Source organism: Tachypleus tridentatus, unplaced genomic scaffold (assembly GCF_004210375.1).
Source record: "Tachypleus tridentatus isolate NWPU-2018 unplaced genomic scaffold, ASM421037v1 Hic_cluster_2, whole genome shotgun sequence".
Taxonomy (NCBI): domain Eukaryota; kingdom Metazoa; phylum Arthropoda; class Merostomata; order Xiphosura; family Limulidae; genus Tachypleus; species Tachypleus tridentatus.
The window spans coordinates 45,819,243-45,846,143 of record NW_027467782.1 but is presented as its reverse complement, the minus strand read 5'-3'; the positions used below and the strand labels follow the sequence as shown (position 1 = coordinate 45,846,143).

At 30.1% G+C, this 26,901-nt stretch overlaps 2 protein-coding genes across 2 annotated transcripts in view; one reads left to right on the top strand and one right to left on the bottom strand.

The window, feature by feature from the left end:
* The window catches only part of LOC143242296 (signal peptide peptidase-like 2B), a 28,140-nt gene extending 27,409 nt beyond the window's left edge, over positions 1-731 (bottom strand). The window contains exon 1 of the mRNA XM_076485658.1: positions 702-731. Within this exon, the coding sequence (XP_076341773.1) occupies positions 702-731 (30 nt within the window). The remainder of the gene's footprint in view (positions 1-701) is intronic.
* A 3,397-nt stretch (positions 732-4,128) lies between these two features.
* The window catches only part of LOC143242295 (signal peptide peptidase-like 2B), a 50,572-nt gene continuing 27,799 nt past the window's right edge, over positions 4,129-26,901 (top strand). Inside the window, exons 1-4 of the mRNA XM_076485657.1 lie at positions 4,129-4,225; positions 20,939-21,061; positions 21,906-22,094; positions 25,093-25,179. Coding sequence (XP_076341772.1) covers positions 4,130-4,225; positions 20,939-21,061; positions 21,906-22,094; positions 25,093-25,179 — 495 coding nt within the window. The 5' untranslated portion in view covers position 4,129. The remainder of the gene's footprint in view (positions 4,226-20,938; positions 21,062-21,905; positions 22,095-25,092; positions 25,180-26,901) is intronic.

The following is a 26,901-nucleotide window of genomic DNA, read 5'->3' as shown; positions in this document are numbered from 1 at the left end:
AATAGACAGACTACCTGATAAATGGAGATGTATAGTTGCAATATGTGTAATTATATTTTGCTACACGCCTTTTTTTTTTTTTTTAACACAAAAAGATGCAACGAAAACTTTGAAAATTTTATAAACAGTATGGTTAAAAGCACAAACCTTTTTCTGGAACTATAAAGTCCAAATAAGAATTTTGTTTGCTTCTGTTAAATTACTGCAATTTGTATTTTGCTGTTATGTTAACTGTGAGATGATCTGTTTGTTTTGTATTGTATTTTGAAGGTAATGTATCATAAAGTTTAAAAAGTTTCTTAAGTAAGTTTAACTAGTTCATCTTATTTCATTGTGAAGCTTGTGGTTACACATTCACGTAACTGTGAATACTTGTTTCTTTATAATGTCTATTTTTAAGTTACTTGCTTCATTACTGTGTAGCTTCTTGTTGTTTGATATAATAAATCAGAAGATCTAATTCATTATTTTAGAAAAATAAGTGGTTGGTCTGCTTAATATTGATCAGTGGAAACTGCTACATGCTAATTATTTGGACAACGTTAAATTATAATGTTTTACAAAGGTTTATAGTCATTAGATGAACCCCTTTCCTTTTGCTTATTTCATTTGAATCTCTTTTAATGTCCTCCCAAAATCAGCAGTTCTCCTATTTGTGACTCAAGTTATTAGGGTTCTGTGATCAGATCTAAGGTTCAAACCTTGATGTACTGCCTCACATACTCCTCCATTTCAGCTATTATAAAGTAACATTAACTCCTGTTCTTTCACATTGCGGTCTGTTGAATGCTTTCTCTATCTCTGGTCAACAATTTTAAAATTAGGTAAAGCATTGCCTGAATCTTTGGGTCTCTGACCTAATTCTTAAGTCCATATATGTTGTAGGAGGTGCCATTGTAGGGTTATTTGAAAAATTTTGCTGATGTTCTGATAAATTAACTTTAATTTCAATTCACTTTACCTAACTTCATTTAGTTCCTTTTAACTCTGCTTTCTTTGTGCTAGTTCCAAAAAATATGGTTTTGGTTTTATTTTCTCAACATATGAAATTAGTTTTGTAGAGTTTGTGTAATTGATGGAAATTTCTTTATTATAGAAAATAGGACCTGATGCGATGAAACTGTTTAGTGTTCTTAAACCGATAATTCATGGTTCATTACTTACTGCCTCAAAACGCACTTTGTACATGTGACTCATTGGTACCCTATAGAATTAACGCAGACATACCAGTCAACTACTTTACCTTCATTTAACTGATACTTCATGTGTGTGTGTGTGTGTATAGCCTCGTTTGCATTTTAACTAAAAATAAATATAAATAATACACACACTTTTTTTTCTAATAGATGAGCATTTTTTTATAAAATATCCCATCGAAGGTAGTATGAATGGCTTTATAAGGAAAAAATTATTAAACCAATTTAGGACTAAAATTTAAACTTGTTTCCAAATAGATGCATGTTCAACTGAGCTGACCAACACCTGTACTGCAAAATATTAATAAATATATTAATACATTAGGATACATTTTAGCAAAAAATTACTTTTCAAGAACTTGTATAATTTTATACAACGATTTAATTTTAAATTAAACCATGTTTTGCTAAATAAAATTGGTACTAAAATTGATTTAAACTCTCGGACATCGTGGATCAATCAATTAAAATATATTACTCAGGTTGTGGGATGACCAACAACTATTCAAAATATTCAGAAGGTTTTGAAGATACGGCTTTCACTATGGCAACCAAACTAATTGAATTGTCATGTATTCATTTGATGCCGCTTCTACAATTTTCTTTCAGCTGTCTCAGGGCGAAAGAAGACAAGGACATGAAAACTTCCCTGAGCAAAACTGCAATAAATCCTTGTGGAATTAAAAGTACAGAGAAATAATTTTAGAACAAAAAAATTTTTGACATGCTTTTCAACTCTATAGGTGTTTCTGATATTAAAATATACAAGTTTAGAAATACAAGGTAAAAAATAATGGGCATGACAAAAATGTTCCTAATAATATTTCGTAATATAAGAAAACGCTTTTTTTTTGAAAATGGGAATTGAGCATTATTATTAAGCCATCCGATATAGGTAAATGTTTTGTTGACCAATTCAAAGAAGCCAAGAAAGAATTATCTCAACATTTATGAAAATCTAAATACTGAACTTGGTAAGAAATTTAAACAAAGTTTAAGAATATATTGGGCCAGATTGGGAGAAAAAAAATCGAGTACGGTAGATTTAACCTTGGTAGCCGTGGTAGAAATGGGAATTCTCGAAGTTACCTAAAGAACACATGAAAAGCACAATTGAAACCTTGGTCTCAGGTCGATTGTATTGCAACTGGCCTATAGACTAATATATAAGCCATTCCAGATTAATGAAGGATTTTTTACATCTACTAGCGGGATTTTACTGAATATTAATAAATAAAAAACACCCACCAGAATACTACTACCTTTTGGAGTACATGCGTGGAATTATAGCATTAGGCGTAACATCTTATGACAACTATAATTAATTGTAATTCTATTTCATCAACTTGTTAAATGCGTTCACACTTTAATGGTTGTTGAGATAAAGGTGTTAATTTGAAAACTGGTCTGATTTAACATTTCATTTCACGTCATGAAATCAGCTGTAAAATTTGTTTCTGGTAATACTTGCTGGTGTTAACATTATTAAACAAGTCAGTCATTTCACATGGTTACATAATCACGGTTGTTTGTTTTATTGCATTGTTTCGTGAACTGCGTTGACATAGGTTACTTATGAGCATGGAAAGAAAAATACAACTTCAAAACGGCCTAGCGCGTTAAGGCGTGGGCTTCGTAATCTGAGGGTCGCGGGTTCGCAGCCATTAGAGCGTTACAATGTGACGCTCAATCCCACTATTCGTTGGTAGAGAGCCCAAGAGTTGGCGGTGGGTAATGATGACAGCACCTTCCCTCTAGTCTTACACTGTTAAATTAGGGACCTAGCACAGATAGCCCTCGAGTTGCTTTGTTGAAAGTCCAAAACAACAAACAAGTAAAGAGTATGGCAAGAGTTTGCGGTGGTGATGATGACTGGCTGCCTTCCCTCTAGTCTTACACTGCTAAATTAGGGACGACTAGCGCAGATAATCCTTAGTTTGCTTTGTGCAGAAATTCAAAACAAACAAACTTTTATTTTCAAACAGAGCGTAAAAGAGTATCTCAAAGGTTTGCGGTGGTGATGATGACTAGTTGCCTTCCCTCTAGTCTTACACTGCTGAATTAGGGACAGCAAGCGCAGATAATCACTATGTAGCTTTGTGCGAAATTCAAAACAAACAAACTTTTATTTTTCGCTTAGAGCGTAAATATAGTCATCCTCATTTTACAACAGTTTAAAACTTAAATGTTTAAAGGAGGAAATAAACTGTTTTCATCTCGCTAAATTGTTTGAACATTGAATTACGTTCAACTGATAACTCAAAAGATCCTGCAGAGAAATAACAGTTTTAGAATAATATATGTATAGTGTCACAATTAAAGATGTTAGGTGATTTTTCAGTGACGACATACATCAGATAAATGTTTATTTATTCTGACATTTCTGTCCACGCCTTTTCCAGATTGTTTTATTTGTTTTAAGCGCAAATCTGCACAATGGAATATTAGAATATCTTTGCTGTACAATGGATATCAGAACACTAATTTTTTTAATGTTAAAATTCTGCAAGCTTATCACTTTCAGACCATTGATGGCCACTGTCAGGCGAAATATTGGATGGCAAATAAATAAATAAATTGGGATCAAATAAGTACATTGTAACAAGAAAAAAGAGAATTGCGACATATTCGATGCGCAACACGTTTATTCAATTTTTTAAACGCAATCAAACCGACCATATTGTTTCTTTAGGCACACCTTTGATAGTAATAAATAAATGATAGAAAAAATTCTGAAGTATAATATAATATTTTTCTGTGAGTTTAGAATAATGCATACGTAGTTACATCCAACACTAAAATTATTGATAAATGAAAAAATATGCGAATTTTTTCGGTGTTTAAGGTCATCAGCCTATACAATAAAACATGTGATAGAATAAATTTAACAAAAAGAACTTAACTTAGAATAATGACAACAGATCAGTGACGTCATGAAGTTTTTAAGTATGGCAGCAAGGTTTGAGATCAGTGTTCGAGGGTTTTTCGGATTCTGTACCGTCACAACGCTTTTGTTTACATATTTTAAGGTTTGCTTTTGTGAATTTTTATTAGATCTTGATTTACTCATGAAATTTGAAGATAACTTTTTATAGTTTCTCTTCTCAAGTCTATACTATTGTAAATCACGACAGTATTACTACTACTAAGTACTAGTATTATACTATTCTTGATTATGTTACTACTTTCAGGTACTCTTGGGTACTCATATTTACTACATTTTGCAAATTAAATTTTAAAATAATGTCAAAAGTGGTGACATATAAAAAGAGTAAATTATAACATACTTAATAAGGTTTAATCTCAGGCAGCAAGTAACAGTTATATATAAATGTTTTGTACAGAAACCAGAGAAACCTTACAAATTGTAGGATTCATTAAATATTTGTTAGTTTAAACGTGAGGGGTATTAATGTAATTGCCATTAAAATTGAAATCACACGTGTGAAAATTTTAAAATATTGTAATGGTTCCAAGTTCTTGAAAGTACAATACAGGTAGCTTAGACAATGGTATGTATGTGCAAAAACGAAGCTCGTTTGGGTTAAGAAAATATTTTCTCAACCCAAACGAGCCGTTCTCCATATATTCTCTAGAAGTGGGTTTCCTCGACATCAATGATATATATGTATTATTTCAGATTATGTTTGTTTTCACAAATTCCTTTGTATTGCATTATATAGAAACCACACTGAAAAAAATAATAACAAACACCTGTAAGCTGAAAAATAGTTTTAAAGTAACATTTTATAGCAGTTACATACCTAACACAAGAAAAATTGTAAGGAATTATATATTACTTTATAAGTTTTATGGAATAATTGTGTCTCCTCCTTGTAAGTGCAGTAGTAAGAGTTATTTTTACAAGCCCACACCAATGACTCAACAGCAAGCAAAGATTCATAATGATTAAAACTGGGTTTTGATACCACTGGTAGTGGGAACAATACATATACCCATTGTGTGGATTTGTGTTCATCACAAATAAATATTTGTTTCAAAGAGTTGTGAATAATGTTCTTACCCAGTAGTTATTGAATGACAGAAAATTATATGTATGGTTTTTTTCAATTGATCTGAAAAGGTATTAGCCAAAAGATATTCTTTTGTGTTTTTTAGGATCTGGTTTTATTTTTTATAGAATGATGTTTCTGTTTACTTAAAATTAGTTTGTGAAATATTTATGTGTCTAGTAATTTAAGACTTTTGTATATTCACATACTCAGAAAACCTATATCAGCTGTGAAGATCAGTGTAAATGGCTTTTACACTACACTGTACTTTGTGTGATTTCTGGTATGGATATTGTATGTTCATTTTGCTTGTTAAAGCAGTATAAGTGATGGGAAGTACAGGACTCTAATTGTTTTGCTTAATTTAATAGGTAAAGACAGTGATTAGAAATACAGGACTCTAATTGCATTGTTTAATTTAATAGGTAAAGACAGTGATGAGCACAGGACTCTAATTGTTTTGTTTAATTTAATAGGTAAAGAACAGTGATAGGAAGTACAGGACTCTAATTGTTTTGTTTAATTTAATAGGTAAAACACAGTGATGAGAAGTACAGGACTCTAATTGTTTTGTTTAATTTAATAGGTAAAGACAGTGATGAGAAGTACAGGACTCTAATTGTTTTGTTTAATTTAATAGGTAAAGACAGTGATGAGAGTACAGGACTCTAATTGTTTTGTTTAATTTAATAGGTAAAGAGCAGTGATGAGAAGTACAGGACTCTAATTGTTTTTTTTTTAATTTAATAGGTAAGAACAGTGATGAAGTACAGGACTCTAACTGTTTTGTTTAATTTAATGGGCAAAGACAGTGATGAGAAGTACAGGACTCTAATTGTTTTGTTTAATTTAATAGGTAAAGACAGTGATGAGAGTACAGGACTCTAATTGTTTTGTTTAATTTAATAGGTAAGAACAGTGATGAGAGAGTACAGGACTCTAATTGTTTTGTTTAATTTAATAGGTAAAGACAGTGATGAGAAGTACAGGACTCTAATTGTTTTGTTTAATTTAATAGGTAAGACAGTGATGAGAAGTACAGGACTCTAATTGTTTTGTTTAATTTAATAGGTAAAGACAGTGATGAGAGGTTTGGGACTCTAATTGTTTTTTTTAATTTAATAGGTAAGAACAGTGATGAGAGGTACAGGACTCTAATTGTTTTGTTTAATTTAATAGGTAAGAGAACAGTGATAGGAGGAATTGGGACTCTAATTGTTTTGTTTAATTTAATAGGTAAAGACAGTGATGAGAGGTACAGGACTCTAATTGTTTTGTTTAATTGTGGTAGGTAAAGATATTGATGAAGTACAGGACTCTAATTGTTTTTTGTTTAATTTAATAGGTAAAGACAGTGATGGAGAAGTACAGGACTCTAATTGTTTTGTTTAATTTAATAGGTAAAGACAGTGATAGAAAGTACAGGACTCTAATTGTTTTGTTTAATTTAATAGGTAAAGACAGTGATGAAATACAGGACTCTAATTGTTTTGTTTAATTTAATAGGTAGGGACAGTGATGAGAATTACAGGACTCTAAGTATTTTGTTTAATTTAATAGGTGAAGAGCAGGAAAAATACAGGACTCTAATTGTTTTGCATTTGGTGAGACAGATGAGAAGTACAGGACTCTAATTTGTTTTGTTTAATTTAATAGGTAAAGATAATGATGATGAGTACAGGACTCTAATTGTTTTGTTTAATTTAATAGGTAAGAACAGTGATGAAAAGTACAGGACTCTAATTGTTTTGTTTAATTTAATAGATAAAGGTAGTGATGAGAAGTACAGGACTCTAATTGTTTTGTTTAATTTAATAGGTAAAGACAGTGATAAGAAGTACAGGACTCTAATTGTTTTGTTTAATTTAATAGGTAAAGACAGTGATGAGAAGTACAGGACTCTAATTGTTTTTGTTTAATTTAATAGGTAAAGACAGTGATGAGAAGGTACAGGGCTCTAATTGTTTTGTTTAATTTAATAAAGAACAGTGATGAGAGTACAGGACTCAATTGTTTTTATTTAATAGGTAAGAGCAAGTGATGAGGTACAGGACTCTAATTGTTTTGTTTAATTTAATAGGTAAAGACAGTGATGACTACAGGACTCTAATTGTGTTGCTGTATTTAATAGGTAAAGATATTGATGAGAAGTACAGGACTCTAATTGTTTGTTTTTAATTTAGTAGGTAAAGACAGTGATGAGAAGTACAGGACTCTAATTGTTTTGTTTAATTTAATAGGTAAAGACAGTGATGAGGAGTACAGGACTCTAATTGTTTTGTTTAATTTAATAGGTAAAGACAGTGATGAGAAGTACAGGACTCTAATTGTTTTGTTTAATTTAATAGGTAAAGACAGTGATGAAAGTACAGGACTCTAATTGTTTTTGTTTAATTTAATAGGTAAAGACAGTGATGAAGAACAGGGCTCTAATTGATTTGTTTAATTGAATAGGTAAAGACAGTGATGAGAAGTACAGGACTCTAATTGTTTTGTTTAATTTAATAGGTAAGACAGTGATGAGAAGTACAGGACTCTAATTGTTTTGTTTAATTTTATAGGTAAAGACAGTGATGGGAAGTACAGGACTCTAATTGTTTTTGTTTAATTTAATAGGTAAAGACAGTGATGGGAAGTACAGGACTCTAATTGTTTTGTTTAATTTAATAGGTAGAAGAACAGTGATGAGTACAGGACTCTAATTGTTTTGTTTAATTTAATAGGTAAAGACAGTGATGAGGACTCTAATTGTTTGTTTAATTTAATAGGTAAGAACAGTGATAGGAGTCTAATTCTTTTGTTTAATTGTAGGTAAAGACAGTGATGGGAAGTACAGGACTCTAATTGTTTGTTTAATTTAATAGGATAAAAGCAATGAAGACAGGACTCTAATTGTTTTGTTTAATTTAATAGGTAAGAGACAGTGATGAAGTACAGGACTCTAATTATTTTTTTTAATTTAATAGGTAGGTGGTAGTATGTTGGGACTCTAATTGTTTTGTTTAATTGGCAAGGTAAAGACAGTGATAGAAGTACAGGGACTCTAATTGTTTTGTTTAATTTAATAGGTAAAGACAGTGATGATTTGGAAACTCTAATTGTTTTGTTTAATTGTAATAGGTAGAGACAGTGATGAGAGAGTACAGGACTCTAATTGTTTTGTTTAATTTAATAGGTAAGACATGAGTGATGGGAAGTAGGACTCTAATTGTTTTGTTTAATTTAATAGGTAAAGACAGTGATGGGAAGTACAGGACTCTAATTGTTTTGTTTAATTTAATAGGTAAAGACAGTGATGAGAAGTACAGGGGCTCTAATTGTTTTGTTTAATTTAATAGGTAGAGACAGTGATATGAAAGTACAGGACTCTAATTGTTTTGTTTAATTTAATAGGTAAAGACAGTGATGAAGTACAGGGACTCTAATTGTTTTGTTTAATTTAATAGGTAAAGATGATTAAGTACAGGACTCTAATTGTTTGTTTTTATTTTAATGGTAAAGACAGTGATGAGACAGGACTCTAATTGTTTTGTTTAATAATAGGTAAAGACGCAGTGATGGGAGGTACAGGACTCTAATTGTTTTGTTTAATTTAATAGGTAAAGACAGTGATGAGAAGTACAGGACTCTAATTGTTTGTTTAATTTAATAGGTAAAGACAGTGATGATAGGAAGTACAGGACTCTAATTGTTTTGTTTAATTTAATAGGTAAAGACAGTGATGAAGAAGTACAGGACTCTAATTGTTTTAATTTAATAGGTAAACAGTGATGAAATACAGGACAATTAATTGTTTAATGCGGTAGAACAGTGATAAAGTGGACTTTGTTTTAATTTAATAGGTAAAGACAGTGATGAGGAAGTACAGGACTCTAATTGTGTTGTTTAATTTAATAGGTAAAGACAGTGATAGAAGTACAGGACTCTAATTGTTTTGTTTTAATTTAATAGGTAAAGACAGTGATGGGAAGTACAGGACTCTAATTGTTTGTTTAATTTAATAGGTAAAGACAGTGATGAGGAGGTACAGGACTCTAATTGTTTTGTTTAATTTAATAGGAAGTAGACAGTGATGGTAAGTACAGGACTCTAATTGTTTTGTTTAATTTAATAGGTGGAGACAGTGATGAGAGTACAGGGCTCTAATTGTTTTGTTTAATTTAATAGGGTAAAACAGTGATGAGGAAGTACAGGACTCTAATTGTTTTGTTTAATTTAATGAGTAAAGACAGTGATGGGAAGTACAGGACTCTAATTGTTTTGTTTAATTTAATAGGTAAAGAAGACAGTGATGAGAAGTACAGGACTCTAATTGTTTTGTTTAATTTAATAGGTAAAGAACAGTGCTGAGAAGTACAGGACTCTAATTGTTTTGTTTAATTTAATAGGTAGAAGACAGTGATGAGAAGTACAGGACTCTAATTGTTTTGTTTAATTTAATAGGTAAAGACAGTGATGAGAGGTACAGACTCTAATTGTTTTGTTTAATTTAATAGGTAAGAACAGTGATGGGAAGTACAGGACTCTAATTGTTTTGTTTAATTTAATTGATAAAGACAGTGATGGGAGGTACAGGACTCTAATTGTGTTTGTTTAATTTAATAGGTAGGTACAACAGTGTATGAGGAGGTACAGGACTCTAATTGTTTTGTTTAATTTAATAGGTAGAGACAGTGATGAGAAGTACAGGACTCTAATTGTTTTGTTTAATTTAATGGTAGGTAAAGACAGTGATGAGAGGAACAGGACTCTAATTGTTTTTGTTTAATTTAATAGGTAAAGACAGTGATGAGAAAGTACAGGACTCTAATTGTTTTGTTTAATTTAATAGGTAAAGACAGTGATGAGAGATTACAGGACTCTAATTGTTTTGTTTAATTTAATAGGTAAAGAACAGTGATGGAGAAGTACAGGACTCTAATTGTTTTGTTTAATTTAATAGGTAAAGACAGTGATAGAGAAGTACAGGACTCTAATTGTTTTGTTTAATTTAATAGGTAAAGACAGTGATGAGAAAGTACAGGACTCTAATTGTTTTGTTTAATTTAATAGGTAAAGACACTGATAGAAATACAGGACTCTAATTGTTTTGTTTAATTTAATAGAGTAAAGACAGTGATGAGAGAGGTACAGGACTCTAATTTTGTTTATTTGGGAAGTGAGATGTTGAGTTTGTTAGGAGCAGGCATTGTTTTGTTTAATTTAATGTGGTGAGGAAAGTACAGGACTCTAATTGTTTTTTTTAATTTAATAGGTAGAGACAGTGATAAAGATTACAGGACTCTAATTGTTTTGTTATAATTTAATAGGTAAAGACAGTGATGAGAAAGTACAGGACTCTAATTGTTTTGTTTAATTTAATAGGTAAGACAGTGATGAGAGTACAGGACTCTAATTGTTTTGTTTAATTTAATAGGTAAAGACAGTGATGGGAAGTACAGGACTCTAATTGTTTTGTTTAATTTAATAGGTAAAGACAGTGATGGGAAGTACAGGACTCTCATTATTTTGTTCAATTTAATAGGTAAAGACAGTGATGGGAAGAACAGTGATTTTAATTGTAATGTTTAATTTAGTGGGTAAAGACTGTGATAGATTTAAATGACTCAAAAACAAATAATTTATTTAATATATAATGGGCTGTGATCAGAAGTACAGGACTCTAATTGTTTTGGGCATTTAATTTAATAGGTAAAGACAGTGATGAGAAGTACAGGACTCTAATTGTTTTGTTTAATTTAATAGGTAGGACAGTGAGAGAAATTGGGACTCTAATTGTTTTGTTTAATTTAATAGGTAATGCAAGTGAGTGAAGTACAGGACTCTAATTGTTTTGTTTAATTTAATAGGTAAAGACAGTGATGAGAAGTACAGGACTCTAATTGTTTTGTTTAATTTAATAGGTAAGACAGTGATGAGGAGTACAGGGCTCTAATTGTTTTGTTTAATTTAATAGGTAAAGACAGTGAGTAAGTACAGGACTCTAATTGTTTTGTTTAATTTAATAGGTAAAGACAGAGATGAGAGTACAGGACTCTAATTGTTTTGTTTAATTTAATAGGTTTAAGAATAGTGATAGAAGTACTAGGACTCTAATTGTTTTGTTTAATTTAATAGGTAAAGACAGTGATGAGAAGTACAGGACTCTAATTGTTTTGTTTAATTTAATAGGTAAAGAACTGATGAGGAAGTACAGGACTCTAATTGTTTTGTTTAATTTAATAGAGTAAAGACAGTGATAGAAAATTACAGGACTCTAATTGTTTTGTTTAATTTAATAGGTAAAGACAGTGATGAGAAGTACAGGACTCTAATTGTTTTGTTTAATTTAATAGGTAAAGACAGTGATGAGAAGTACAGGACTCTAATTGTTTTGTTTAATTTAATAGGTAAAGAACAGTGATAGGAAGTACAGGACTCTAATTGTTTTGTTTAATTTAATAGGTAAAGACAGTGATGAGAGTACAGGACTCTAATTGTTTTGTTTAATTTAATAGGTATAGAAGACAGTGATCTAGAAGTACAGGACTCTAATTGTTTTGTTTAATTTAATAGGTAAAGACAGTGATAGGTACAGTACAGGACTCTAATTGTTTTGTTTAATTTAATAGGTAAGGAACAGACAGTGATGAGGACAGTACAGGACTCTAATTGTTTTGTTTAATTTAATAGGTAAAGACAGTGATGAGAAGTACAGGACTCTAATTGTTTTGTTTAATTTAATAGGTAAAGACAGTGATGAAAGACAGTGAAGTACAGGACTCTAATTGTTTTGTTTAATTTAATAGGTAAAGACAGTGATGAGAAGTACAGGACTCTAATTGTTTTGTTTAATTTAATAGGTAAAGACAGTGATGAGAGTACAGGACTCTAATTGTTTTGTTTAATTTAATAGGTAAAGAATTGACAGTGATGAGAATTTAATAGTACAGGACTCTAATTGTTTTGTTTAATTTAATAGGTAAAGACAGTGATGAGAGTACAGGACTCTAATTGTTTTGTTTAATTTAATAGGTAAAGACAGTGATGAGAAGTACAGGACTCTAATTGTTTTGTTTAATTTAATAGGTAAAGACAGTGATGAATTTAATGGTAAGTACAGGGACTCTAATTGTTTTGTTTAATTTAATAGGTAAAGACAGTGATGAGAGTACAGGACTCTAATTGTTTTGTTTAATTTAATAGGTAAAGACAGTGATGAGAAGTACAGGACTCTAATTGTTTTGTTTTAATTTAATAGGTAAAGACAGTGATGAGAAGTACAGGACTCTAATTGTTTTGTTTAATTTAATAGGTAAAGACAGTGATGAGAAGTACAGGACTCTAATTGTTTTGTTTAATTTAATAGGTAAAACAGTGATGAGAAGTACAGGACTCTAATTGTTTTGTTTAATTTAATAGGTAAAGACAGTGATGAGAAGTACAGGACTCTAATTGTTTTGTTTAATTTAATAGGTAAAGACAGTGATGAGAAGTACAGGACTCTAATTGTTTTGTTTAATTTAATAGGTAAAGACAGTGATGAGAAGTACAGGACTCTAATTGTTTTGTTTAATTTAATAGGTAAAGACAGTGATGAGAAGTACAGGACTCTAATTGTTTTGTTTAATTTAATAGGTAAAGACAGTGATGAGAAGTACAGGACTCTAATTGTTTTGTTTAATTTAATAGGTAAAGACAGTGATGAAGTACAGGACTCTAATTGTTTTGTTTAATTTAATAGGTAAAGACAGTGATGGGAAGTACAGGACTCTAATTGTTTTGTTTAATTTAATAGGTAAAGACAGTGATGAGAGGTACAGGACTCTAATTGTTTTGTTTAATTTAATAGGTAAAGACAGTGATGGGAAGTACAGGACTCTAATTGTTTTGTAAAGACTTTAATTTAATAGGTAAAGACAGTGATGAAAGTACAGGACTCTAATTGTTTTGTTTAATTTAATAGGTAAAGACAGTGATGAGAAGTACAGGACTCTAATTGTTTTGTTTAATTTAATAGGTAAAGACAGTGATGAGGAAGTACAGGACTCTAATTGTTTTGTTTAATTTAATAGGTAAAGACAGTGATGAGGAAGTACAGGACTCTAATTGTTTTGTTTAATTTAATAGGTAAAGACAGTGATGAGAAGTACAGGACTCTAATTGTTTTGTTTAATTTAATAGGTAAAGACAGTGATGAGAAGTACAGGGCTCTAATTGTTTTGTTTAATTTAATAGGTAAAGACAGTGATGAAAAGTACAGGACTCTAATTGTTTTGTTTAATTTAATAGGTAAAGACAGTGATGAAGTACAGGGACTCTAATTGTTTTGTTTAATTTAATAGGTAAAGACAGTGATGAGAAGTACAGGACTCTAATTGTTTTGTTTAATTTAGGTAGGTAAAGGACTCTAATTGTTTTGAATTTAATAGGTACAGTGACTCTAATTGTTTTGTTTAATTTAATAGGTAAAGACAGTGATGAGAGTACAGGACTCTAATTGTTTTGTTTAATTTAATAGGTAAAGACAGTGATGAGGAAGTACAGGACTCTAATTGTTTTGTTTAATTTAATAGGTAAAGACAGTGATGAGAGGAAGTACAGGACTCTAATTGTTTTGTTTAATTTAATAGGTAAAGACAGTGATAGAGAGTACAGGACTCTAATTGTTTTGTTTAATTTAATAGGTAAAGACAGTGATGAGAAGTACAGGACTCTAATTGTTTTGTTTAATTTAATAGGTAAAGACAGTGATGAGAAGTACAGGACTCTAATTGTTTTGTTTAATTTAATAGGTAAAGACAGTGATGAGAAGTACAGGACTCTAATTGTTTTGTTTAATTTAATAGGTAAAGACAGTGATGAGAAGTACAGGACTCTAATTGTTTTTGTAAAGTTTAATTTAATAGGTAAGACAGTGAGTAGAGTACAGGACTCTAATTGTTTTGTTTAATTTAATAGGTAAAGACAGTGATACAAGTACAGGACTCTAATTGTTTGTTTAATTTAATAGGTAAAGACAGTGATGAGAAGTACAGGACTCTAATTGTTTTGTTTAATTTAATAGGTAAAGACAGTGAAGAGGTAGGAACTCTAATTGTTTTGTTTAATTTAATAGGTAAAGACAGTGATGAGAAGTACAGGACTCTAATTGTTTTGTTTAATTTAATAGGTAAAGACAGTGATGAAAGTACAGGACTCTAATTGTTTTGTTTAATTTAATAGGTAAAGACAGTGATGAGAAGTACAGGACTCTAATTGTTTTGTTTAATTTAATAGGTAAAGACAGTGATGAGAGGAGTACAGGACTCTAATTGTTTTGTTTAATTTAATAGGTAAAGACAGTGATGAAGAACAGTACAGGACTCTAATTGTTTTGTTTAATTTAATAGGTAAAGACAGTGATGAGAAGTACAGGACTCTAATTGTTTTGTTTAATTTAATAGGTAAAGACAGTGATGAGAAGTACAGGACTCTAATTGTTTTGTTTAATTTAATAGGTAAAGACAGTGATGAGAAGTACAGGACTCTAATTGTTTTGTTTAATTTAATAGGTAAAGACAGTGATGAGAAGTACAGGACTCTAATTGTTTTGTTTAATTTAATAGGTAAAGAACAGTAAGGAGACAGTGAAATAGGTAGACAGGACTCTAATTGTTTTGTTTAATTTAATAGGTAAAGACAGTGATAGAAGTACAGGACTCTAATTGTTTTGTTTAATTTAATAGGTAAAGACAGTGATGAGAAGTACAGGACTCTAATTGTTTTGTTTAATTTAATAGGTAAAGACAGTGATGAGAAGTACAGGACTCTAATTGTTTTGTTTAATTTAATAGGTAAAGACAGTGATGAGAAGTACAGGACTCTAATTGTTTTGTTTAATTTAATAGGTAAAGACAGTGATGAGAAGTACAGGACTCTAATTGTTTTGTTTAATTTAATAGGTAAAGACAGTGATGAGAAGTACAGGACTCTAATTGTTTTGTTTAATTTAATAGGTAAAGACAGTGATGAGAAGTACAGGACTCTAATTGTTTTGTTTAATTTAATAGGTAAAGACAGTGATGAGAAGTACAGGACTCTAATTGTTTTGTTTAATTTAATAGGTAAAGACAGTGATGAGAAGTACAGGACTCTAATTGTTTTGTTTAATTTAATAGGTAAAGACAGTGATGAGAGAGTACAGGACTCTAATTGTTTTGTTTAATTTAATAGGTAAAGACAGTGATGAGAAGTACAGGACTCTAATTGTTTTGTTTAATTTAATAGGTAAAGACAGTGATGAGAAGTACAGGACTCTAATTGTTTTGTTTAATTTAATAGGTAAAGGACAATTGTTTTGTTTAATTTAATAGATCTAATTGTTTTGTTTAATTTAATAGGTAAGACAGTGATGAGAAGTACAGGACTCTAATTGTTTTGTTTAATTTAATAGGTAAAGACAGTGATGAGAAGTACAGGACTCTAATTGTTTTGTTTAATTTAATAGGTAAAGACAGTGATGAGAAGTACAGGACTCTAATTGTTTTGTTTAATTTAATAGGTAAAGACAGTGATGAGAAGTACAGGACTCTAATTGTTTTGTTTAATTTAATAGGTAAAGACAGTGATGAGAAGTACAGGACTCTAATTGTTTTGTTTAATTTAATAGGTAAAGACAGTGATGAGAAGTACAGGACTCTAATTGTTTTGTTTAATTTAATAGGTAAAGACAGTGATGAGAAGTACAGGACTCTAATTGTTTTGTTTAATTTAATAGGTAAAGACAGTGATGAGAAGTACAGGACTCTAATTGTTTTGTTTTAATTTAATAGGTAAAGACAGTGATGAGAAGTACAGGACTCTAATTGTTTTGTTTAATTTAATAGGTAAAGACAGTGATGAGAAGTACAGGACTCTAATTGTTTTGTTTAATTTAATAGGTAAAGACAGTGATGAGAAGTACAGGACTCTAATTGTTTTGTTTAATTTAATAGGTAAAGACAGTGATGAGAAGTACAGGACTCTAATTGTTTTGTTTAATTTAATAGGTAAAGACAGTGATGAGAGTACAGGACTCTAATTGTTTTGTTTAATTTAATAGGTAAAGACAGTGATGAGAAGTACAGGACTCTAATTGTTTTGTTTAATTTAATAGGTAAAGACAGTGATGAGAAGTACAGGACTCTAATTGTTTTGTTTAATTTAATAGGTAAAGACAGTGAATGAGGTAAGTACAGGACTCTAATTGTTTTGTTTAATTTAATAGGTAAAGACAGTGATGAGAAGTACAGGACTCTAATTGTTTTGTTTAATTTAATAGGTAAAGACAGTGATGAGAAGTACAGGACTCTAATTGTTTTGTTTAATTTAATAGGTAAAGACAGTGATGAGAAGTACAGGACTCTAATTGTTTTGTTTAATTTAATAGGTAAAGACAGTGATGAGAGTACAGGACTCTAATTGTTTTGTTTAATTTAATAGGTAAAGACAGTGATGAGAAGTACAGGACTCTAATTGTTTTGTTTAATTTAATAGGTAAAGACAGTGATGAGAAGTACAGGACTCTAATTGTTTTGTTTAATTTAATAGGTAAAGACAGTGATGAGAAGTACAGGACTCTAATTGTTTTGTTTAATTTAATAGGTAAAGACAGTGATGAGAAGTACAGGACTCTAATTGTTTTGTTTAATTTAATAGGTAAAGACAGTGATGAGAAGTACAGGACTCTAATTGTTTTGTTTAATTTAATAGGTAAAGACAGTGATGAGAAGTACAGGACTCTAATTGTTTTGTTTAATTTAATAGGTAAAGACAGTGATGAGAAGTACAGGACTCTAATTGTTTTGTTTAATTTAATAGGTAAAGACAGTGATGAGAAGTACAGGACTCTAATTGTTTTGTTTAATTTAATAGGTAAAGACAGTGATGAGAAGTACAGGACTCTAATTGTTTTGTTTAATTTAATAGGTAAAGACAGTGATGAGAAGTACAGGACTCTAATTGTTTTGTTTAATTTAATAGGTAAAGACAGTGATGAGAGAGTACAGGACTCTAATTGTTTTGTTTAATTTAATAGTTTAATTTAATAGGTAAAGACAGTGATGAGAAGTACAGGACTCTAATTGTTTTGTTTAATTTAATAGGTAAAGACAGTGATGAGAAGTACAGGACTCTAATTGTTTTGTTTAATTTAATAGGTAAAGACAGTGATGAGAAAGTACAGGACTCTAATTGTTTTGTTTAATTTAATAGGTAATTTAGACAGTGATGAGAGAAGTACAGGACTCTAATTGTTTTGTTTAATTTAATAGGTAAAGACAGTGATGAGAAGTACAGGACTCTAATTGTTTTGTTTAATTTAATAGGTAAAGACAGTGATGAGAAGTACAGGACTCTAATTGTTTTGTTTAATTTAATAGGTAAAGACAGTGATGAGAAGAAGTACAGGACTCTAATTGTTTTGTTTAATTTAATAGGTAAAGACAGTGATGAGAAGTACAGGACTCTAATTGTTTTGTTTAATTTAATAGGTAAAGACAGTGATGAGAAGTACAGGACTCTAATTGTTTTGTTTAATTTAATAGGTAAAGACAGTGATGAGAAGTACAGGACTCTAATTGTTTTGTTTAATTTAATAGGTAAAGACAGTGATGAGAAGTACAGGACTCTAATTGTTTTGTTTAATTTAATAGGTAAAGACAGTGATGAGAAGTACAGGGCTCTAATTGTTTTGTTTTAATTTAATAGGTAAAGACAGTGATGAGAAGTACAGGACTCTAATTGTTTTGTTTAATTTAATAGGTAAAGACAGTGATGGGAAGTACAGGACTCTAATTGTTTTGTTTAATTTAATAGGTAAAGACAGTGATGGGAAGTACAGGACTCTAATTGTTTTGTTTAATTTAATAGGTAAAGACAGTGATGAGAAGTACAGGACTCTAATTGTTTACAGGACTCTAATTGTTTTTAATTTAATAGGTAAAGACAGTGATGAGAAGTACAGGGCTCTAATTGTTTTGTTTAATTTAATAGGTAAAGACAGTGATGAGAAATACAGGACTCTAATTGTTTTGTTTAATTTAATAGGTAAAGACAGTGATGAGAAGTACAGGACTCTAATTGTTTTTTGTTTAATTTAATAGGTAAAGACAGTGATGAAAGTACAGGACTCTAATTGTTTTGTTTAATTTAATAGGTAAAGACAGTGATGAGAAGTACAGGACTCTAATTGTTTTGTTTAATTTAATAGGTAAAGACAGTGATGAGAAGTACAGGGCTCTAATTGTTTTGTTTAATTTAATAGGTAAAGACAGTGATGAGAAGTACAGGACTCTAATTGTTTTGTTTAATTTAATAGGTAAAGACAGTGATGAGAAGTACAGGACTCTAATTGTTTTGTTTAATTTAATAGGTAAAGACAGTGATGAGAAGTACAGGACTCTAATTGTTTTGTTTAATTTAATAGGTAAAGACAGTGATGAGAAGTACAGGACTCTAATTGTTTTGTTTAATTTAATAGGTAAAGACAGTGATGAGAAGTACAGGACTCTAATTGTTTTGTTTAATTTAATAGGTAAAGACAGTGATGAAAGTACAGGACTCTAATTGTTTTGTTTAATTTAATAGGTAAAGACAGTGATGAGAAGTACAGGACTCTAATTGTTTTGTTTAATTTAATAGGTAAAGACAGTGATGAGAAGTACAGGACTCTAATTGTTTTGTTTAATTTAATAGGTAAAGACAGTGATGAGAAGTACAGGACTCTAATTGTTTTGTTTAATTTAATAGGTAAAGACAGTGATGAGAAGTACAGGACTCTAATTGTTTTGTTTAATTTAATAGGTAAAGACAGTGATGAAGTACAGGACTCTAATTGTTTTGTTTAATTTAATAGGTAAAGACAGTGATGAGAAGTACAGGACTCTAATTGTTTTGTTTAATTTAATAGGTAAAGACAGTGATGAGAAGTACAGGACTCTAATTGTTTTGTTTAATTTAATAGGTAAAGACAGTGATGAGAAGTACAGGACTCTAATTGTTTTGTTTAATTTAATAGGTAAAGACAGTGATGAGAAGTACAGGACTCTAATTGTTTTGTTTAATTTAATAGGTAAAGACAGTGATGAGAAGTACAGGGCTCTAATTGTTTTGTTTAATTTAATAGGTAAAGACAGTGATGAGAAGTACAGGACTCTAATTGTTTTGTTTAATTTAATAGGTAAAGACAGTGATGAGAAGTACAGGACTCTAATTGTTTTGTTCATGTAATTTGGTGAATACAGTATAGGAGATGTGAAATACACAAGTCAAATAGTTTTCTATGAGTAACTAGTATTTTTATTAGGTTTTTAAAACTGTTGCATTTAAAATGATTTGAGATAAATTTGTGTAGCTTAAACTTCTTCCTCTTGTATTTATATTTTGCAGTGATATTATTGGTTTTATCAGATATTTAAACTGAGATTTTGTATTGTGTTGTCAACGTTTAGATTGAAATAAAATATCCTTAAGTTTAATACTTGAAATTAATCTCCCACAATATACACCTTCAACGTTTATTTTTATAGTGTAAAGTGTTGTAGGAAAGATTCTTTTTGTAGAAACATGACTTTATTTGTTGTCTATGTGATTTGCTGGTTATCAGAATTTTTATTTTGGGTTTGGTTAACATCAAAGTTGTTATTCTATCATAGCAACTGTTATGTGTCTAGAAAATTTTGTTTTTACTTAAGCACAGTAAAATTATGAGACGTTTTGGTATGGGTAACTATAAATTGAAAACTTTTGGGTCAAGATCACTGAAATCCTGAGAGACTGGTGACTGTTTGAATGAACTATTCATGTTAATGGTACAATAATTTAATGCAGAAAGGAAACTAGTAAGTTAAAGGTGCAGAAAGGAAACTAGTAAGTTAAAGGCTACCGAACGGTGAAATGCTCATTCTAGATAAGTAATTAATGGTAATTTTAGAAATGGATGCAAAATTTTTGGTGGGTAAGAAAATAAAGTTGATGAACACTGTTGGTAGGAGATGGTTAAAATGCTTGAGACACATTGCAAGGATTGTTTGGTATCTTTTTGAATTTCACCCAAAGCTACATGATGGCTGTCTGCACCAATGTTAGGAACTCAATGTACAAATAATAATTTTACTGGAAAGACTGAGGGTAAAATAGCAATAGGAAAGACAGTATGAAATGACCGCACTTGATGGATAGCTTCTGAGAGTAGTAGAAAATTGCATTAAATAACAGTCCACAGTAACCAACTTTTAGAATGACGTTTGTGAATTTTACTGTTTAAATCCAGGTTTTAGTAGCTGTGTTGGGCAAAGCACATATAGACCATTGCCTAACTTTGTACTTAGCTACAAACAAAACTTTCCAAGAGCAAGTGAATAGCAGTTGCAGAAGGATTAGTAGTTTTTAAATAATATAGTAAAATGCCACATTTTATTTTTGTTTACAGTTTTGTTTTCTGAGCAATAGCATTTAATATTGTGACATGAATGGCACTAGCTTTATAGTACTTAATATTAAAGGTTCTTTTTCTCTTGTAGTAGTTTAGATACATTCTGAGGACTGATAAGTTTGTCACAAGCTTAGTTTTGTTATTATTTGTATGGCAAGTTTGTTTTTTTTCAACTGGGTATAAATATTTGACATATTTAATGGCTGGGACTAATGTGGTATGATAAAATGAATAAGGTTAAAAATTAAATATGTTATGCAGATGTTTAACTCAAATTGTTGTTTTTACTTTCTCAGGAAGTATCTGGTGCAAGTTACAGGTATGGTGTTCTTACTGCTGAGTTATCTTCAGGAAGTGAAGATTTCTGTATTATTTACTTTGAAGACTTTTCTTCTTTACCATCTGTCAAAAGGAAGAAGGTTAGTGTAACTTGTGTAGATGAATAATAGTATTTTATACTTTCACTAAATGGCCATCAGTCCTTCCAAAAGTCTTCCATATCTGAAATATGTGTGTTTCAGAGAGTAGTATTGATAACTTATGTTAATTTGTTCAGTACTTATCTGGTTTCCTATGAGTAATATTATATACCAGAAGGGCTGAAAATAATTGACTTTTTGAGTATTGAAAACAGAGCATTTACTAAACAAATCTCTTTCTGAGTGTGATGTCGTTTTAATTTATTTTCGGAAAGGTTTTAATTTGAGTAGAATCAACCTGGGAATTAAATATAACAAGGTATTTAGTTTGTAAAGTTGATAATTATCGTGAAAATAATTTGATGTTGGTTTTACTTTGAAAAGACGGTTCATATAATTTGTAATAAATGTGTATTGGTCAGTGTAATTCTCTACGTTGTTTACATTTTTGATACACTATACTTTGCCTGCTTCAAGAAAAAAGGAATGAATATTAATCAATTTGTGGATACATTTCCAGAAACATAGTGAAATAAGTTTGTATAGCAATTTTTAATGCATCAAAACAGCTGTTGAGAGAAAGTGTATTTTTGTACGTTATTTGTAGGAAACAAGTTGTTTAATTGTAAAGGAAAGAATTATATTTCATATAAGATTGATGTGTGGATCTATGAAAGTATACTTAGCAGAAAATATTTTGTTAAAGTTTGAACAGCAACAAAAGTTAAAGATATGTTTGTAAGATTGTAAATATTGTTTAAATAGTGTTTTTTTTTTTAAAGAATAATAGAAAGTTTCTCAGAAACTTTTAATGGAGATGGGGATTCATTATTTACATTTTCAGGACTTTAGGTCACTTCTTGATCAGTCTGACTCAGAATTTTGTGATACACCACCACCTGAGCCTCACCCAAGTTTTGAGGAAAAAGTAGTGCTGGTTGAAAACAGCAACTGTAGTGTAGTATCTCGGGCTGAGGTGGTTCATCAGCTTAATGGAGCTGGACTACTGGTAACCACCTCTGTGGACTTTGTGGTATGTTCTTTGTCATGTTGCACAAAAGTCTAAAGCATTTTGTAATATTATTCTTGGTTTGCACTTGCAGTTGATAATTACTTAGTATTGGGCATAAATTGAACATTTTGATAATTACTTACTATTGAGGTGTAAAATGAACATTTTGATAATTACTTACTATTGGGGTGTAAATTGAACATTTTGATAATTACTTAGTATTGGGGCATAAATTGAACATTTTACTAATAACTTACTATTGGGGTATAAATTGAACATTTTGAAAATTACTATTGGGGCATAAATTGAACATTTTGATAATTACTTACTATTGTGGAGTAAATTGAACATTTTGATAATTACTTACTATTGGGGCATAAATTGAACATTTTACTAATAACTTACTATTGGGGTATAAATTGAACATTTTGAAAATTACTTACTATTGGGGCATAAATTGAACATTTTGATAATTACTTACCATTGTGGTGTAAATTGAACATTTTGATAATTACTTACTATTGGGGCATAAATTGAACATTTTGATAATTACTTACCAATTTGAACATTTGTGGTGTAAATTGAACATTTTGATAATTACTTACTATTGGGGGATAAATTGAACATTTTGATAATTACTTACTGTTGTGGTGTAAATTGAACATTTTGATAATTACTTACTATTGGGGCATAAATTGAACATTTTACTAATAACTTACTATTGGGGCATAAATTGAACATTTTGATAATTACTTACCATTGTGGTGTAAATTGAACATTTTGATAATTACTTACCATTGTGGTGTAAATTGAACATTTTGATAATTACTTACTATTGGGGCATAAATTGAACATTTTGATAATTACTTACCAATTTGAACATTTGTGGTGTAAATTGAACATTTTGATAATTACTTACTATTGGGGGATAAATTGAGCATTTTGATAATTACTTACTGTTGTGGTGTAAATTGAACATTTTGATAATTACTTACTACTGGGGCATAAATTGAAAATTTTACTAATAACTTACTATTGGGGTATAAATTGAACATTTTGATAATTACTTACCATTTTGTAAATTGAACATTTTGATAATTACTATTGGGGCATAAATTGAACATTTTGATAATTACTATTGGGGCATAAATTGAACATTTTGATAATTACTTACCATTGTGGTGTAAATTGAACATTTTGATAATTACTTACTATTGGGGCATAAATTGAACATTTTGATAATTACTTACCATTGTGGTGTAAATTGAACATTTTGATAATTACTTACTATTGGGGCATAAATTGAACATTTTGATAATTACTTACTATTGGGGCATAAATTGAACATTTTGATAATTACTTACTATTGGGGCATAAATTGAACATTTTGATAATTACTTACTGTTGTGGTGTAAATTGAACATTTTGATAATTACATACTGTTGTGGTGAAAATTGAACATTTTGATAATTACTTACTATTGGGGTGTAAATTGAACATTTTACTAATAACTTACCATTGGGGTATAAATTGAACATTTTGAAAATTACTATTGGGGCATAAATTGAACATTTTGATAATTACTTACCATTTTGTAAATTGAACATTTTGATAATTACTTACTGTTGGGGTGTAAATTGAACATTTTGATAATTACTTACTATTGGGGTATAAATTGAACATTTTACTAATAACTTACTGTTGGGGTATAAATTGAACATTTTACTAATAACTTACTATTGGGGTATAAATTGAACATTTTGAAAATTACTATTGGGGCATAAATTGAACATTTTGATAATTACTTACTCTTGGGGTATAAATTGAACATTTTGATAATTACTTACTATTGGGGTGTAAATTGAACATTTTGATAATTACTTACTATTGGGGTGTAAATTGAACATTTTGATAATTACTTACTGTTGGGGTATAAGTTGAACATTTTACTAATAACTTACTATTGGGGCATAAATTGAACATTTTACTAAGAACTTACTCTTGGGGTATAAATTGAACATTTTGATAATTACTTACCATTGTGGTGTAAATTGAACATCTTGATAATTACTTACTATTGGGGTGTAAATTGAACATTTTGATAATTACTTACTATTGGGGTGTAAATTGAACATTTTGATAATTACTTACTATTGGGGTGTAAATTGAACATTTTGATAATTACTTACTGTTGGGGTATAAATTGAACATTTTGATAATTACTTACTGTTGGGGTATAAATTGAACATTTTGAAAATTACTATTGGGGTGTAAATTGAACATTTTGATAATTTGTATATTTGTCCACACTTGTTAAAGTCATACATTACCTTAAGTGTCAGAACATTATACTCATGAAATCAACATCCAAAACTGTTACCATAGTAAACTTATCGTATGTTTTCCTGAAGACAAACAGGAAGACAATCTTCGCATGGTAAAATAACAGTATGATGAATTCAGTTTTTTCAAGCTAGGTAACTTGTGTGTAAGGATGATACTATGTTTTTTGATGTATTTCAAAATTTGTGGTGCATATTGGAGGAATTTACACATTTTAATGTGAAGAAAAAGTGACCTTTACGCTCCAGATAAATATAAAATAATACATTTTTATTTGAACCAACATTTCACCTTTGTGGCTCCTTCAGGGTTACTGTACATAACTGTTTAATATTAGAATATTCGTTAATGTATAAAACCAGGGAACATTACAAGCAGTTTTATAATTAACAAATAGTTATGTATATTAACCCTGAAGAAGCTGCAAAAGATAGTGTGTGTGTGTGTGTGTGTGTGTGTGTATTAGGAAAATGAGCAAACAAGGAAACATTTGATACCCTTGAGAAGCCTGTAAGTTGAAAGGTCTGATGTGTATGTGTTTCTAGTTATTCTAATTTTTGAAAACTTGGAAAACCTATTGAAGGAAAAAAAACTGGTATTAAAAATGATGTCATATAAAATTTATCTATGATCAGAGGAAGAAATGGAAACACTAAATTATGAAGTTTTGTTTCAGAATGATGTAAAAGTGAATAGCTCTTTAGCACATGAGATCAACATTACAGTGGCCTTAATCTCTCATGGTTCTGCCCGACGACTGAAGGTAAGTGTACATAGCTACTAACTTAATTTATTGTCATGATGTCCAAAAAAGATGCAGTTCAATAAGTCATAATATACAGTGATTAAAACCATATAACCTAAGAGTTTTTGAAAGGTAGACCTTTTTTTTAGTTTGGCCTAGAACAGGGGTTCCCAACCGCTGGGTTGCGACCACCCAGGGGGGGTGTTGGCAGGGGAGACGCGTAGCCTTGTTAGAAGTAGCTTGGAATAACATTAATTTTATTTCATCAATTACATTTTCATGTCGCGAGTGCCAAAGGTTGGTAACCCTGGCCTAGAAGAAAAGAAAAAATCAAATTTCGAAACACTGGGTTGTAGGGTTTTTATCATTTTAACTTATTCTGTAGTCATGAATGTGTTTAATCCTTTTACCGTGAACAATGGGTGAGTTCAGCATGAAAAAGTTAACCTATATATAAAATATTTTATAATGATTGGTATACAAATACAACAGTTATCAAATGATAACAAGTACAGAGATGTGAGTTATTTAAAGTTATTTAATGAAATTGCAACATTTTTTTTTACCCAAAATTATAAACCCTGTGAGACCAAGGGTATTTTTACAAAGAAATAGAGTAGAGACTAGATTTCAACTAAACTGTTACACGACAATAATGATCTAAAAAGTTTAAAGCTACCAATGTAACTTTGATAAATGAATAATAATATTTTATATTTTCAGTAAACGACCATTCAACCTTTTTGAAAGTCTTCCATATTTGAAGGTGTATTTGTTTGACTGAGTAGCACCGAAAATAACAATAAAAAAGAAACAGTGACGCTGAACGCTTATGACGATGAAACTTGGGTTTAATTACCTACAGTTGTAAAAATACAGATAACTCATTGTGTAGCTTTCTCAATAGCAACAAGACAAACTTGCTAGATCCAGTGTGGCAAAGATCATAATAATAAAAAGTACAGTATACTTTAAAGAACAATGAACATCTACATTGTATGTGAAAGCAATAGAGCATTTAAGTTGTTGATAACTACAGTCGACCCAACTAATACTGTATTTAACACTAAACAACAACTTGTAGTTGTAAAGCACACATGTAGATGAAGCAAGGAGTATATTGGAGAAACATGATGCTTACTTGAAATTGATACAAGTAAGTCTTTAAACAGCTTTAATTTGGTAGAAGCTCACTGGAATATCTGAACATTGGCTGGAATCCATCAGACAGAAGCAGATTGTTATATGAAATGTGTGATGAAAACTAATTAGTAACTGGCATTTAGTTATAAAAGAAAAAAATATTATAATTTCGTTTAAACTGATAACCATGACAAAGAATGTTATAACATGTTAATTAACTTCTTAAACCAGAGCGGACACTCCCAGCATCTGTCTGAAAATCCCAATTTACCCATTAGATGGTAACAGCATCCAATAACATTTGTGTGTCTTTGTCTGAAAATTAATCCAAATCATATTGTTACATACAAAATTAAGAAAATATAATTTTTTAAAAGTATGATGACAATTATTAGGAAAATGTGTAAATTATTCTGCCAGAATAACCAGGAAATTATGAGATTAAAGAGATAAACTTTGAAACAAAATAGATAAAAACAGTTGAAATAACCTGATAATCTGCAGTAGTTTGATAACTTGTAACTTAATGTTATCAAACAGTTGTCATTGTTCACTTACTTTTCCTTTTGTTTTTTAGTTGACCTGAACTTTAGTTTA